This window comes from Eleginops maclovinus, chromosome 3 (genome assembly GCF_036324505.1).
Source record: "Eleginops maclovinus isolate JMC-PN-2008 ecotype Puerto Natales chromosome 3, JC_Emac_rtc_rv5, whole genome shotgun sequence".
Lineage (NCBI taxonomy): Eukaryota > Metazoa > Chordata > Actinopteri > Perciformes > Eleginopidae > Eleginops > Eleginops maclovinus.
Window position 1 is genome coordinate 13,046,155 of NC_086351.1, and position 15,828 is coordinate 13,061,982.

General features: G+C 39.3%; 1 protein-coding gene and 1 long non-coding RNA gene across 3 annotated transcripts; both read right to left on the reverse strand.

Annotated features, from left to right (window-relative positions):
- Positions 1-5,865: 5,865 nt before the first annotated feature.
- LOC134862105 (uncharacterized) lies at positions 5,866-12,247 on the reverse strand. Its single transcript, XR_010165466.1, has 2 exons — positions 12,039-12,247; positions 5,866-7,317 (listed from the first exon to the last, which is right to left on the reverse strand). It is a non-coding gene; the product is annotated as an uncharacterized LOC134862105 (long non-coding RNA).
- A 970-nt stretch (positions 12,248-13,217) lies between these two features.
- twist1b (twist family bHLH transcription factor 1b) lies at positions 13,218-14,928 on the reverse strand. Of its 2 annotated transcripts, none has more exons than XM_063879816.1 (2): positions 14,385-14,928; positions 13,218-14,089 (listed from the first exon to the last, which is right to left on the reverse strand). In XM_063879816.1, the coding sequence occupies exons 1-2, from the start codon at positions 14,796-14,798 to the stop codon at positions 14,009-14,011; spliced, it is 495 nt and encodes a 164-aa protein (XP_063735886.1). In that variant the 5' UTR covers positions 14,799-14,928; the 3' UTR covers positions 13,218-14,008. The 2 variants fall into 2 exon arrangements, with proteins under 2 accessions (XP_063735886.1, XP_063735885.1); XM_063879815.1 differs by having other exon boundaries at positions 14,266-14,928.
- Between the last annotated feature and the right edge of the window lie 900 nt (positions 14,929-15,828).

Genomic DNA, 15,828 nt, shown 5'->3' on the forward strand with positions numbered 1-15,828 from the left:
TGGCACTGCCACCTCATATGGCCTGGTGTTAATCTGCCATGAACAAGCCTGCATTATGCCAAGAGTGCAGCAGAAGTGAGTGGGAAACAGGTGGCCTCGACTTTCTGCAATTCCTGGTCTGAGTGCTGGCTTCTGGACGCAAAGTTGGCCAGTCTGCTTTTTTTTGTGGGGGATTCCCTTCCAGGCCCCTTCATTGGTTTGATAAAATAAAACCTCAAATATTACTTGTGTTTACACAAATGCATGCAATGTATTCAGTGTATTTTTTTGTGATTGGGTTTAAGGGACGAGTCCATCATTTTGGTTGACACGCTTCTGTGCTTTCTGTCGGAGTGAGGTTTTATAAGAAGATTGATAGATATATCAGTCTCATGTTTGTGGCAAATATGAGACTTCTGCTAAAGGCTTTGTTTAACTTAGCTTAAACACTAGAAACAGGTGGAAACAGCTAGAATGGCCCACCAAAGGAATACATCTTAATTTGGCAATATTGTGTAATATTGTTTCGAGGTCTGGATAGCAGTTGGTCATAAAAATGCATATCAGTGTGCAGCCTTTAAAATATTCAACATAACAGACAACAGACTGTCTCTATCTCATCTTCAAAATACTTTGTCCACTGTTATCATGAAGAGGAACAGTTGTCTTTGTGTGGTGTTTTGGAAATGTTTCAGGTGGAAACCTGATGAATACAGGAAACTATATTTAGATTTGTATTGGGTGAAAGCCACTGTGATTTACAGGTTTACCTTACACCATAGTTGAATGGCAGGTATATAAAGAAAATAGCTTTTGTCCTTCAGAATCCCTCAGATTTCTCAAATCAAGCAGCTCTTTAGCGTTTATTGCAAAACACTAGTCCCCTACTGCAGAGGTAGTACGTGCTAACCTCAGATTTTCACACTAATAGACACAGTCAGGTGTCAGTCAACAATACGCAGACAGACTGGGGAGTCATGGCAGCTATAATCCTCTGGTGCAGCACTTGGACAGAGATGAGAGAGTGTGGGGAGAAAGAAAGAGGCCTGCTTTCCATAAAGTTCTGGTATCCTGTGAGGCAGCTCCACTTCATAATCATAAATCGTCTAGATGGAAATTGGGGGTTCGTCATATCCCAACATAACAGGGAAGTTTCAAAATCAAAAGATGGACTGGCGGTTCTCCTGACAGTTTAATATCAATGGAAAGATTTAGAAATTTCCTGAGGTTTCTGTTGGGTTTTATTTGAAGTTTTGCAGCGATAGAAGGCAGTTACAATATATTTTCAGTTCAGTGCGAGTTCAGTTTTCCTCTTATGATAGACATTGATTTTAGCTGGTTTTCTCTTATCCTCAGAACCAATGGATGTAAACAGTTAATAGCATTGATTCTTAGCTTTGAGTCTCCATGTAACCCAGCTCCTTCATCTCTGTCCTGCAGGCAGTGGAGGACTGAGGTCCCCGGCCTCTCCCCAGCTTGTGCTCTGGCCAGCTCCAGCCCATGCGTGTAATGCTGTTTGTAATGAGAAATCTAAACAGGGAGCAGCACCGAGGCATGACAGGAATGTGTTTCCATTGGAGGGAGTTTCATGAAAGAAAAAGAAAGGAGGAAAAAAAGAATAATAAGAATTGTTGAAGAGTTGTGTCCAGAAGGAGCGCTGACTTGGGCCAAAGCGGAAGACTAATGTTATTGTACATTGACTGTTACTCTGCCAGCCCTCCCTCACCAATTGGTTCCTGGTCTCCTTACAGTTATCCCCCGCCTCTCTCTCTCTCTCTCTCTCTCTCTCTCTCTCTCTCTCTCTCTCTCTCTCTCTCTCTCTCTCTCTCTCTCTCTCTCTCTGCTTCCCCGAGACTCTGTTTGCTCAGGTGGACAGTGACACAGTTTTCAATGGGCCCCAGTCGTCCCTCCATCTGCACGCATGGCTTTAGACTGTGTCATCGAGTCAGAGTCCGGAGGGGCCTGCAGAGAGCTGGAAGTTGAATCTCCAACCTGGGTTCACTCCGAATGGGAGGGAGCAGGAAGTTGGGGAACAAACACTGGCAGGGACCAAACAAAAAAGGAGGGAAAATGCAAATTCAAAGAAATAACTGGCATAAACAGAGGGAGAATAAACATAGTGAGAGAAGAGGTCAGGGTGAAAATGGTGGAAAATAAAGAAACAGAATGAGCAGAGTGAGATGGGGGGGGGGGGGGGGGGAAGTGACCACCCATTTTGAAAATTAGAGAGGGGTGGTTGTAGTCTGTGGAGGCCGTCTTGGTTTATGGTCCATGGAGGATGTCTTTAAACAGCCCTGTTTAGAGTTTATTTTATCATGCCATGCAGTCTCAGACCCTCTGTCAGGAATCTCATTCTGTGGAGACTAATTACAGTCTAAACACTACATTAAAGTCTGCAGGCCACTCCACTTCATTATTTACCTTTTCTTCCTAACAATTCTGACATCCCTCAACAGATTGATTTTTCCGTAGAAACCTCGTCTGCCGGTGTTTATTTGTTTTGAAAGTTGCATGCAATTCGTGCTCAAATGGACGGATAATGATTTCAGCGACAAGACAAATAACAGGCATCAGAGTTATTCCCACCTGCAAACTGAAACTACATTTGACTCTTAGCATTACCAGGGTTTTCAGTAAAAAAGCATTCAAGTTGCCAAAACATTCAGCAGATACAGTGCATTATTTAACTGGTGAATGTCAAAGCAGTCCAAGACTCAAGGGAGGAAACTCAACACAAAACGGAATATCTCACTCTCTTTCAAAAAACAGACAACCAGGAAACTCTGCTTCATTAGCACATGCACGGGTGCCGAGGAGTGGTCACTCAGTGTCAGTCACCTGCATGGCCGAAGCCAGAGAAGGTAATTACTACCACATGAGGGCCAAAGGGCCGGAAGAGAATGCTTTTAAGGCAGCCAGAGAGTTATGGCCCCCCAGATCTCTTAGCATATAAAATAAACAAGGGGAATGCTACTACGCGCAAGTGTTTGTGTTACTGTTTATATCCGTTTTGCCATTTTATGATAGCTGTAGAATACCGGACACAACCTGCTTGGGTATTATAATGTTACGGCATAAAATGTGAAATTCCAGGCTCTTCAATGTCATTACAATTATCTAGTTGCATTCTCACTGAACTCCAATATTTCAAAAGCATATACTTGAATACATGTACAGTACTTACTGTATATTCCACGACTAGTTAATCAGGTACAGGCATGTAATTAAATCAGGAATAAAATAGGACATTCGGTTCCACAAAAATGCAGCATAATCGCTCTGTATGCGTCATTACATATAGGTGACTTTAGCATTGGTGTTTTGTGTGAGTCTTACACTGACACCTGAGGAGTGTTGATATTCAGGCTGCACTATACCCGGCAGCTGCCTGGGAGGTGTAATAGGTTGTCTTACAAAGCACAGACAGGAAATGAACCCTGGTATCAAGCTAGAATCAGCTACATCTGGAAACAATTATTCATCCTGGTTGTTTTTGGCTGGTGATAAATGATTTAGCTGCACCGCTGACACCATTTCTCAAGTACAAATATAACTATGATATAGCGCAACGAGAAATGAAAGTAGGGGAAAAAACGAAATTTGGTGATGAGAATGTTGCAGTTATTCACCTGCACCTTTAAGAATAAATGTATTATAATACAATATATTTAGGCTTATTGGTGATTTTGCAGGGTTCAATCCTCACAGAGCCCCCTTTGTTGCTCTATCTTTCCCACTGTGTTTCTACACAATTAATCAGCACTAAGCCTTCTGTAATTTCACAACAGAGCAAACTAATTATTTGCCTTATCTTGAAACAATGATCTGATGTTACAGCTGATTTCAGTATTTGGTTGCACTTGCACGCAGGGTGGAGAAGAGCAAAAACATTCAAACATCTTCCCAGTCCAAATCAAACACTGCCATTTCTGGTGTGACCACAGGAGGACGTTTAATGGCTCCTTGGAGGTTATGAACTGTTGACAGTTAATAAGTCGTAAAATGTCCCTTTTAAGAGGATGCTAGATTCCATCTGCAGGGCACCTAGTACAAAGAGCCGGAAAATAAATATCTTGAAATGGAAGTGGACTGGAATCTCTCCATGGCTGTTCTTGCAGAGTCTCTAGAGCATGTCCCTCAAGGTTTCCTGGTTTCTAGAAGCATGAAGGAAAAATGACCACATTACTGAGTAATTTTCCCTTAAAGTACTCTGATTTTTTTCACTTCTGAGAATACGGGGCCTTGAGAGTGGAGGCAGCACATTGCAGGCATCTGACCTTCGTGATTACACCTCATATTATTGTTCTTGTCATCTATTTTCTTTGGCCCTTGGGATGTTTGCCATGGTAACAGCGCACAGCGGGCTGTCTGGGCTGACCCATGCTGTCCTCTGCATTTCCCAGCTTGACTGTGATGAAGGGAAGTCTCTGCCCATGATCCCTAACCCCTGATGAGGAGGGTTCTCAATTTCAGCTCCAGGACGTTCATGGGCCTCAAATCCTTCTCTGCTCATTTTGCCACCAATGTTCCTCCCCCCATTTGACCACAAAGGGCATCCTTTCCTTTTCTGATCCAAAGTGTAGCAGATTACCTAACCCGTCGCCTCTGGCCTCTGAAATATTGCTGGTTGTCAAAGATGCCAACATTTTAGGAAGAAGGCTCGTTCCCAATAGTGCCTACTAGATTGTGTGACTACAAACTTTTATTTCTAGAGTAAAGTTGAGCATGTACATGGTTCTGTACATGCTGCTTGGACAGGTGTCCTTGCCACATGCCGTTGCACTGGCATTAACAAACCTGGAACAACTGGCTTCTCTTTGGTGAAGTTCAGCCACAGATTGGAGAAAAAAAAATCAACAAAAGTACAGAGACTCCCATGAGAGCTTCACCTGAGAGCAAAACTAACAATGTTTTGGCTGACTCCTCTCAAAATGTAGGACATCCTTATCCTGGGATACCGAGAGAAGAAAAGTTGTGTTTTTTGTGTCCTGTGGGGTTGAAAGAAGAAAATCTATTTACAAAAGCATGAAAATATTTTATCACTAGCAGCAGGGGCAGGAGTGTTTTAATGACCTGATCCACAGGCCTCCGGCTGGATGCAGGCTTTCTGAAACTGCAAAGAGCCCAGTGCTCTGCCTGCCAACCCTTGGGGCAGCATGAGATGAAACAGATAAGATGATTGTCTCTAATGAAATCCAGATCTCTAGGTCTGTCTGGACGAGGACTGGCTGGTCTTTTCTTCTTTCTTCTCCTTTTTTTTAAGGGGGTGTTCCATATTGATCTTGAATTTGAAGGGAGATTGTTGAAGTCGCTCCCTAATTCAAACCAGAGCTCCTGTACCAGCGCTGGTGGAGCTTTGATACCGTTTGAAGTTCTGCAAGCGAACACGGCACCGTTGGCCTTCTGGACCCTGTTGTCATGACAACCCTAATTATCTTCCTTTACGGCCTAGTTTTTACACAGGAAGTGAACCATTATGTTCTTTGGGCATTTGCATCTCTCTAGGGCAAGTGTTAAAGGTCAGGGAAATGAACCAAAATAACACATAAAGCAGAGAAAATGCGTATGTGAGAAGAGGTGAGTCACATGCAACACACTGATACTTTGGCAGGAATTTTCTTTTCATTAAACATTTCAAGAATTACTCACTTAAAGATTATGTTCCCAAGGACGTTTGAAACCCCTATTTTTCAGTATTCTGTCAAGGTAAAAGCAAAAAGCTCTCGTACCATGACCTATACATGTTGCTTTTTTTACATTGCTAACTCTGTACTTTTTTTCTTTCTCTGCACCATTAAAACTGTGCTTCCTCTGAAATAGTGCATATTCTTTGTCCAATAAAAAGCAAAGGAAACGGCATGCGTGGTGAAATAATGAGCCTTATCCTTCAGAGAATTGTTTTATAAACTCTTTGAGTTTGGTCCTAAAAAAACAGCATTCTAATCACAATACATTTTTCATTCCTATAATGTGATAATACATTGGTATACAGAATAAACACAGCACTGTTTTTCCTGATGGGTTTCCAGTTGTGTTCAGACGTCGTCCTGGAAAGTTAATGTGCCACATATATTTCTTCGCTCTTGGATAATGTATGCTGGTACCAGACTATTTGGTTTAAAAACAGCAGAACATGGCCCAGACTAAACTACTGCGTTTCACAGAGTAGATGCTGACATATTGTTATTATATTTTAGAAAGGGGAAAAGTGAATGACTGCCAATCATCTTCTTCAAAGCAGCACTGTCAAATGTTAAGAAAGGGTTTAATTTATTGCACAAGTCATTTGAACTTTATTTCCTATTTTATATACTGGGATGAATACAAAAGAGCCAGATAATGACGTCATGCACAATATGATTTCATAATCAAATACAACTCTCAAATTAAATCTCAACATTTGGAAAGAAATTACATATATACTCTCAATCTGTCCTTGAATGTGTTGTTATTCAACAGTAAATCTAGACAGCATTGTTAGAATGAATAAAAGTCAGAGTGGAAGAGTTTCATGTAACCTTTTTCTGATCAGATTTTGGTCTTAGTGGAACTTCTCTATCTGAACGATTATCTAGTACAAAATAAGACAGGATAGCATGTAAGAATGCCGGGTAATGACATTGAAAGTCATGCCCGTTATCACCCAGATTTGATCAGACTGACCAGTGTTGCTTAATAAAGGACCTTAAGTGGTGTCGCTCTGCCAGGGGCCACAGAGAGCTGCGAATCAAAGAGAGAGCCAGAGGTTGACCAAACACTCTGTTCTCCCACTGCCCCGATGTAAAACTATCTGCCAAACACCAGCGGTCCTCTTTGAACTTGATTTAGCACTAAGGTCACAGACAGCTGGTCCTCTGTTGTGGAGGACAAAGTGAGCGCCCTGATGACATGTAGATAGAGGAGATAAATGAGGTTCATGTTGTCTTACACTGAGATTATCACTGCGGTCTCAATGGAGTCCTTCAAAGACTACACAGTTATAAAAGTGTTCCACTTATATGAATAGGATATAATTAAATTATCATTTGTTAACATGAACATTTTGAGTAAAGCTAATACAAACAGATACAGGGTTGTTTTTTAAGTGAAGTTATCAATGAAAAACAATAAAGAGACAAAGTTCTATGAATAAAAAGCATTTAAACTTTTCAACTTAAACAGCATCACAATAATCCTATATATATATATATATATAAAACAAACGTCTTCATTTTAATATTGTTGTTGTTGTTGTTGTTGTTGTTATTGTCTTGGTCCTCTGACCAGGTTGCTTCTCAGTCATTGGACTGAAGGTTCCTGACGCCATGTCTGAAGTCACAGCCTGCACCAAGGCTCCTGCTGATGTGAGGAAATACATGATGAATCATAACTTATATTGAACATTAAAGCCAGGTGAGAGCTTGCCTATAACAACCCCTATGAACATGTATCCTGTTTATTACTATGAATTTCTACACTGAAAGAATAAAAACTCTTGTTTACTCTTCAAAACTGATGTCATAGCTGCATGTCCAGAATGCAAATCTAATTAACTTCTTTGTTTTCCAAAAGCAGTTTAACAGCAGTGTTTCCTTTTTTCCAGTTCTACAAATCCATTTGTTGATGCTATGATTTTTAGCACATTTTCTGTGTTATGATAACTTTTTAGAAATCCTCTTATGAGTAAAAATCTTCCTCTTGATATAGTGACAATGTTGGGAAACACACTCTCTAAATGACAGACAATAGGGGATTGATACTTCACACCACAGGTCTACCAATGCAGGTAAAGTTTTGAATTGACAATTCTTTTGAAATTTTAACTTGAAAACCCTTGGAAGGTTTTTAATTTATTTTGAATGCTACTTTTTCAGGGATTTTTTGGGCATTCATGAAGGGATGATTTGTTGTGCATGTGCCCAACTGAAATGACTATCCACCAGACTCTGTATTGAACCTTTTTTTGCAGTAATGTTCAATTAGATTATTCTGCATTCACACAACGCCTGCTAAGAATTCACCAAATTGGATAAGAATGAAGTATTTAAGATGGTTCAGAGGATATAAGGAGATCATTGTAACTCTAACAGCCATCAATTATCAGCGTGACATTAGAGTCCCGGTATTCAATGTTGTTGGGACTTTTGGGTCCGTAGGTTAATGAAGGCAATGGGATTAATACCTGGGGAGTGGTGGAGCGCCCCCAGGGACAGCAACACGGATGCTGCATCATTAGAGCCCTATTAACCTCCGGGCTCTACACAAGGACTCCATGCTCTGAGCCTCAATAAGGAGCTAATTGTGCTCTCTATCCACATCCAGGAAGACGTTACTTTGAATCAGTTTGGATTTTAAATAACTTTTACCCACATCACACATGTTCATTCTAAGAAAATGATCTGATGCATGTGCTTTATAAGATTTACTTATTTTGCGGTTCAGTTTCTACAATAAGTGAAACACTCATCAAACAGTTTACATTCTATAGTGAGGTATTCTTTTTCCCTCTCTCCTCAGAAAATAATCCTTTGTATTCCAAGCTCAAACTGGGGCTACAGTTATATACTCCATCTTGATTGAACATAAACAGGAATGTTTGAAATCACTGTGTTGGATACGACAGCCCTCCACTCTGTCTGTATGTTTATACTTCCTGTGAGGGGCCCTCTATTTACGGACAACTGAAGAACACAAATAATCATTCTCCTCTGGTGAAAAATCTGCTTTTATTATCTGCAAAGTTTTGCAATGCCTTTGTGTACGCTCACGCTGCCTTCTGATTGCCTGTTTATTATTCCACCGTTTCTGCTAAACCAATGGGGATCCGGCCAACTCCAAAAGGTGCCAAGCCTTTTTCAGCCTTTTCCTGTCTGTGACATCATTGCGCATTGCCCTTAAACACACTTATCCGTGTCTTGTCTGCAGCCTGGGTGGTACACATCACACGCAACCAAGGTTAAACACAAGGTGCACACGTTTTGACTGTGCCTTTTGGACATGTATCAGAGGACATCTCTGGCCTGCAAACGTTGCATGCCAGTATCCTGTCGTCATTCCTCATGACCTGTGTGCCTGGCCTGTTATTTCTTCAGATTTTCATTGAAATCTGTAATTTGCAAACTCAAACATGGTGTGTGTCCACAAGCCTTCAACCCAATTCAAACAAGCATCTATTTAACATTTTCTTAAACAGGGAAAGGAGTACAATTCCTCATGTTGTGTTTACTTCTGCCGAAAAATCTCAAAAACTAATGTTCCTGCATTGAAACTTTTACTTGGATCATTCAAAACAAGGGCCATATAACTCTCATCTCTTATATCATGACCAAAAATGTTTAAAAAAAAAGACATTTCATTCAGTGTTAAAGTTTTTCCTTTTTTTTTCCTTTCACTTTTGAAAAGGAGGGATGAAACAAATGCAGTCGGTTGTCTGAAATCATGAAAAGTAATAAATAAATCATCAATCTGTCCAAACTGTCAGTCAATAATTTCGCCCAAAAATACCCAATCATATCTCTTACTGTTGTTCTCATATGTTTAAATACATTGAGTAAGAGCAATGCAGGTGTCTGTGCTATTTCAACATCTGGTGCTGAACCAGAACAGTATTCGGCATAAAGTTTCCTCACTTCTCTGGTAGAGATAATGTATTTAACAGCCTTGGCATCAGTTCTGGATCAAACTGATTTATGTTAAGGCAATGGCTTTTATTAGAGGAAAATACTTTAGTAAGTGAGATTCACATGGATTTCATGAGTGAATTTGATAAGTTTGATTTTGACAACTCTTTAAAACCAACATTTGATTATTGAGAGTGTAGGAGATTCATTTATAAATGTAAACAAAAATAAGACTCCTTTTGGACTATAAAACTGTGTTCAAGCTTTTATCGACATGAGGTTCATCTCATTACAGAAATAAAAGTTCTTGAGCAGAGGACTAAGCACATTTAGTCCTGTATTACTTTCTAAAAAGTGGTTTTCCGACTCCGAGTGCAAATAATTCTCAGAGACACACCTTTGCATGTACATAAAGGAAATAAAAGGTTCAGTGGTTTCATTTTGTTGATTTAAGAAATTGATTTTAACCTTTGCATGGTACAGATACAATTAAGCTTAAATTCACAATAAAATAGATGAATTTGTTACGAAAATCCATTGTGATAATAAACTCAAATATGTGTTTTTCTTTTATCCAGATTTAAAACTTTGAAATAATTTAACTTTATGAAATGATTTATCATTGTCTCCTTCCTGCAGTGAATGGGTAAAAAAGATAGAAATATGAAAATCCATCTTTATATGACACACAGTTCTCCCTAAACCTGATGTCTGATCTCATAGTGCTGTTATGTGAAAAGTATACACAGCTGCAGCTCCAGGTAGGTAGGTCAGTGTCATTTAAACAGATACTGATGTATGCTATCCACTCAGAGATGAACAGAGATTATGGATTATAATATATCTTTAAAATCCGTTTCATATTCGCAGCAGACTATTTGTTGTAAGTTGAAAGTTGGTTTCCTTTGCTTTTGAAACATGTGTTTTTCAGGCCCCAACAAAGTTTTCATATTTTACCAAAAATCCAGACTGCCCTTCTTTTAGACTATTCTTTTTTTTTTTAAATGTACATATTACATTTTGGGGAGTCAATGGTATACCATATGACTGCTTTTAATTTAATTCTTTTTTTTTTCTGTGGACAAGAACTGTTCTGATATGTCATGGGTGTATCTGATAAAAACTGTAGCTGTCTGTTTCTGTTTAGCTTTTCCTCTGTTTCCTTGCCTCAAATGCAGTCCTCTGATCTTATCTCCACGCAGTGCAACTGCTCCTGGCTTTACTATTTACTTTCTGCTATTGTTGAAGGTGTGGATGAAACTGTGTGTGGACCTGAAAAAGTGTAATTACCAACCAGAGGACTTTTCACTTCTCCCTGAGTCTCACAATGGAAAATCTGGAATTCCACTTAAAATTGTGGAACAGCCATAAAGTCTGCACCTGCTCTTTCCTGTTGAGCCAAGAAATAAACTAAGGCAACAACACAACAATTGTTTAAGTTGTCTGAGTGCATATTTTGAGAGTTATTTTAACGTGCTCCTACATTAATTATCAGCTTTTCATAGAATCTGCATTTACAAACAAATTAAGTAAGGATTGTTCGAAATGCATACTTTAAAAAAGCCTACAACAAAAGAACAAAATAAAAAATTACACATTTATTAATGTTGGCAAATATATTTCAGAAAAAAAATTGTGACTGAATCTAACACTTGTCAGCTGATGACACACGTGAACGAACTGCGATATTTGGTTACAAAATAGAGAGCTTTTATCATGAAAATATGATCGACACAATGAATATATTTTTTTCCGTCAGGCGTTAGTGAATACAGATTGCCAAAAATATTTGCATTGATAAACTAACTTTAACTATAACAATAACAACAGCAACAACAACAACAACAACAATAATAATAATAATAATAATAATAATAATAATAATAATAATAATAATAATAATAATAATAATAAAGGCTGTTTAATAAGAATTAATAAACATCTGCCCGGATTGCAGAAGTGTAAAGTGTTTCAATAAACTGCAGATGGAAAACATGGAAGCATTAGCTACCCATTGTTTTATTTTATGTAAAGGAAAATTAGTGATAGCCTATATTGTTCAATTTATCGTAATGTCTGACACAACGGTTCTCGCATGGCTCACAAGTCAGGGGTTTATATACGTGTCATGCATTTTTTCTGGATGATACATTTTCGTTCGTTTTCTCATCAAGCCCCCTCCTTCCTCCCTTCCAACACACACACGCACACACACACACACACACACACACACACACACACACACACACACACACACACACACACACACACACACACACACACACACACACACGCGCGCGCTTCAAAGGAGTCTGAAACGTCGACTTCATAAGGCCTGTTAAAATTGGAAGCTTTGGAAAAACATCCTGATCTTCACATATCAAATTACAGTCAAATAATCAGAATATGAAAAGCCATCCCCACCAAGTTATAGTCAGACTTTCTTTTGTCACAGCCTACCTTTGTGTCAGCAGCGCCGTCAGTCAGCTCCATGTTACTCCCCGCCGGTGCCCCTGTTTTTTAATCCATTTTAATCAAACCTACAGATGATTTAAATATAACACAGACTCGCAGTTCGGGTGTGTGCACAAGCAAAGCTCCTCCGAGCTCTCTCTCTGCAGAGTAATGCGCTGCACGGCGAGTCTCTCCACAGTCTGAACATCTGCTCGTTTCACGTGACTTTTTTAAAAAATACTAACATCTGTTCTAAATAGGTTTCATTCTCTGCCTCTGCATCGTGTCAATTGCCAACTCCTCTCTCCTGAAGAAAGGGGAGAGGAAATGTATTTAAGCCTATTGCTTTTCGGACTGAATTGGAAAAAGTATTTTGTGACACATGTCCTTTATTCTAGGCCCTGTTTATTTATATACTAATGTTGAGTGAATATTCCTTACAGTAGAGGTTTCAAACAAACAAAAAAAGTGTATTGATCTACACTGTGTGTGTGTGTATTTCTCCTCACATTTCAGTGGGAATAGTCTGTATGTAAAGACCTATACAGCCCATACCTTCACGGCCTCCTTAAATTTCATAGACATCTGGGAATTCCAAACATGCCTCGCAAGCCAATTACACACCTTCAAACGGGCACACACTTTGATTTGGACAGTGCGAAACACTTTCCCAGATCACTGTGATCAATCACAGCACGATATGAAAGAAATATGTAGGGACAAAAATTAGAATACATTGCTTGCTTAAAACTGTATTAACAAATATGTAGCAGTTCTGATACCAAATAGGATACATAGTCCAATTCATGATTTAGTTATTTGATTTTATCTTCCTAAGTTTACAGGACACTGATTGTAATGCTAAAATAAATCAGTAACGAAGAAAGTCATTCTAATTTTAGGCTTTTACTAAAATCCTGAGTACTTCACCGCCTCACTGTTTATGTTCAGCTGCAGGCAGACTGTAGGCCCAATAGCAGGTTGACATGACCCCAGTGTAACTTATTTACTTATAATGGTGAGTCTCAGGTCCTTAATCCAACTGTAAACACATCCAGGAAAAAAGAGAGTGAGAGCGAAACTGGAGGCTTTGCGAGGCTTTTCAATTTTTAATTAAAGTTGAATTTTAACTTTGTGTATACAGACTGACTCTGTTTATCTACAGCAGGTTTTTCTTTTCACGAATAAAACTTTTTCTCACGTTTGAATTGTGTCTTAAATAGTTTGAGTTGTACTAAATGACGAGAAAAAAATATTTTCTTTGTTCCTATTGGATGTATAACGACATGTAAAAAAGAGCTGCATGTTTCTCCAACGCTTTCACTTGAGCCAATAATAACTCCATCTGTTTTCCCAAGTGACTGGCGATACAGTGGAAGCTTTAGTCATTAAATCTGAAGTACAGTCCACGTGATACATGCACAAAAGCTATTTTATTTTAAGTAGTATAGTTTACTTTTTTCTACCAAATTACAGTGCTTTTTATCTTCATTCTGTTTGGCACAAAAACGCCAAAGGCAAACACTTTGATTGTCATTTTCTTTAATGCAAAAAAATATACAAAGATTTACAACAAACGATAGTAAAAAATAGGAATGCATTTTGTACTTCAGACACAAGATCAGTTCCTCAATGTACCACGTTTCACCAATAAATAAATAAATGTATTCTGAAAATATTTTTTGCACAGGTTAGATCCACACAGTCAGCCTATATTGTGAGCTACACCACCAGTTGACAGTCTCACAACCACTTCAATAATGCACTATGACCTCCACAGAAATAGGTCCAAAGACGTTCATGAAAAACACCTTTTCCTAAAAAAAAAAAAAAAAAAAGAAAACAGGATATTTTCAACATTCGTCGTCAACAACATGAAAACGCATCAGAATGGGAGTGTATGGAGCTAAGGCACGGCTGCATGTCCATGTCGGGCCTTGGCAAAATGATCCCACAAAGCTTCTGTCGTCTTTGGTTTAAATAGAGTGATCCCATGTATCCAGCATTGGACTCCAGATTTGTCCCGTCAGAATGTGATCAGAAGATTCAGCAGTCACCTGGAGGTTAGACAAGGCATTCATTATCACTAAAGTGTGCAGTGAAAAAAAGGACAACACAACATAATATGGGTGCATTATACCAGAATACAGCCATCAAATAACACTTTCAAGTAGGGTTATTTTTCCATAGTTTAATGCTTGGAACATGCATTTAATTTGCAAATCAAGCGTACCATTTAGGGCATAATTTCTCCAGATACTAGTGAGATGTTGACATGGACCAAGCGCCCTCCATCCTCCACACTGAGAAGGCGTAGCTCAGCCTCTCATGAGCCACATAACTACAACTTGCCATTTTGGCGTCCAGTTCGTCGCTCTGAAGCACCTGGTAGAGGAAGTCGATGTATCTGGCTGCAAGTTTTAGGGTCTGTATTTTGCTGAGTTTGTCCGAGGGCAAAGTGGGGATAATTTTCCGCAAAGATGTGAACGCCTCGTTGAGAGACTGGGTCCTCTGGCGCTCCCGGACGTTTGCCATGACCCGCTGCGACTGGAGATCCTCGAAAGACTGGGGGCTGCTGCTGTTGGACTTCTTCCCTCTTTTCCCAGGGGTAGGGCTATCTGAGTCCTCCCCGTTTTTCCTGCTCGGTCTCCTCTTCCTTCCACACCTCTTCGGCTGTCTGTCCTGCTCCCCCTCGCTGTTGCTCAGGCTGTCCACAGGAGAGACAGGGGAGCTGACCGAATCTTCCCCCAGATTTTCCTCAGACATCTCCACTTGGGTAGAAAGCGGCCAGAAAGTGTCCAACAAGTGATTTCCCTCTCATGAAGTCACGGAATTGGTCCACCTGTAGATCTATCTGGATTTGAAGCACCAACGTATCCATAGATGGGTTCCTGGGAGGACAAGTCGTTTCTGATACTTGAGAAACTTAGGCAGTTCTTATAGGCTGCATGGCGTAAACTTTTTGGAGAGGGACGTGATTGGCCAAGAAGATGAATTACGTGAAACGAGGGGTGGGAGCATCCAATGAACTTTCAGAAACGCTCCTAACACAAAGTCAGAGCTGGAGAATATAACTGGGAAACGCTATTATTTCAAATCATTATACTAGTTTTATAAAAGCAATTAAAATATAATTATTATAGTAATATCAATCCTCATGACTACAACATTATTTTAGTAGATATGTATCATGTGCATTTAATTGTATTCACAGCGAGGAGGAATCGAGAAGTAAATTGCCTCCCTAGAAAGAAACTTCTAATCGAAATAACGGTAAAAAAACAAACAAACAGGCAAATGTTATTTAAATTAACACCTTGTAACAGCCTTGCTTCCTCTGCAGATATACGCGCAGACAATGCGTATTTTTATTGTATTTCATTGGCATCCCAATAAAAGGCTGTATTGTCTCATTCCGTCACTGCTGCTGTTATAATCTCCAGTAATTGTGAGCTGACACTCAAACTAGTATTATGCAACCAAACCAAACCAACGAGGATTTTAGATTTATGTTGTCATTTAGCCTAAACCAAGTGAGCTCAATAGACTTTCATATAGGAATCATATGATCCAAATCTTTTGGGTATTTTTGAAATGTAGCCAGTGCATACTTTCAAACTTTTACTTGGAGGACTGTTGCATGCTCTTATTATATTCCCCACAAGAGGGCATGTTTTTGGTATGCCTTAATATTCCATAAAATATATGTAAAATGGTGGTATAATAAAGTTTTTCACTATTCGTCCATAAATAATTCAAGAAGTGATTATTCCCTGTTGGTTCAAGTGGGAGACAG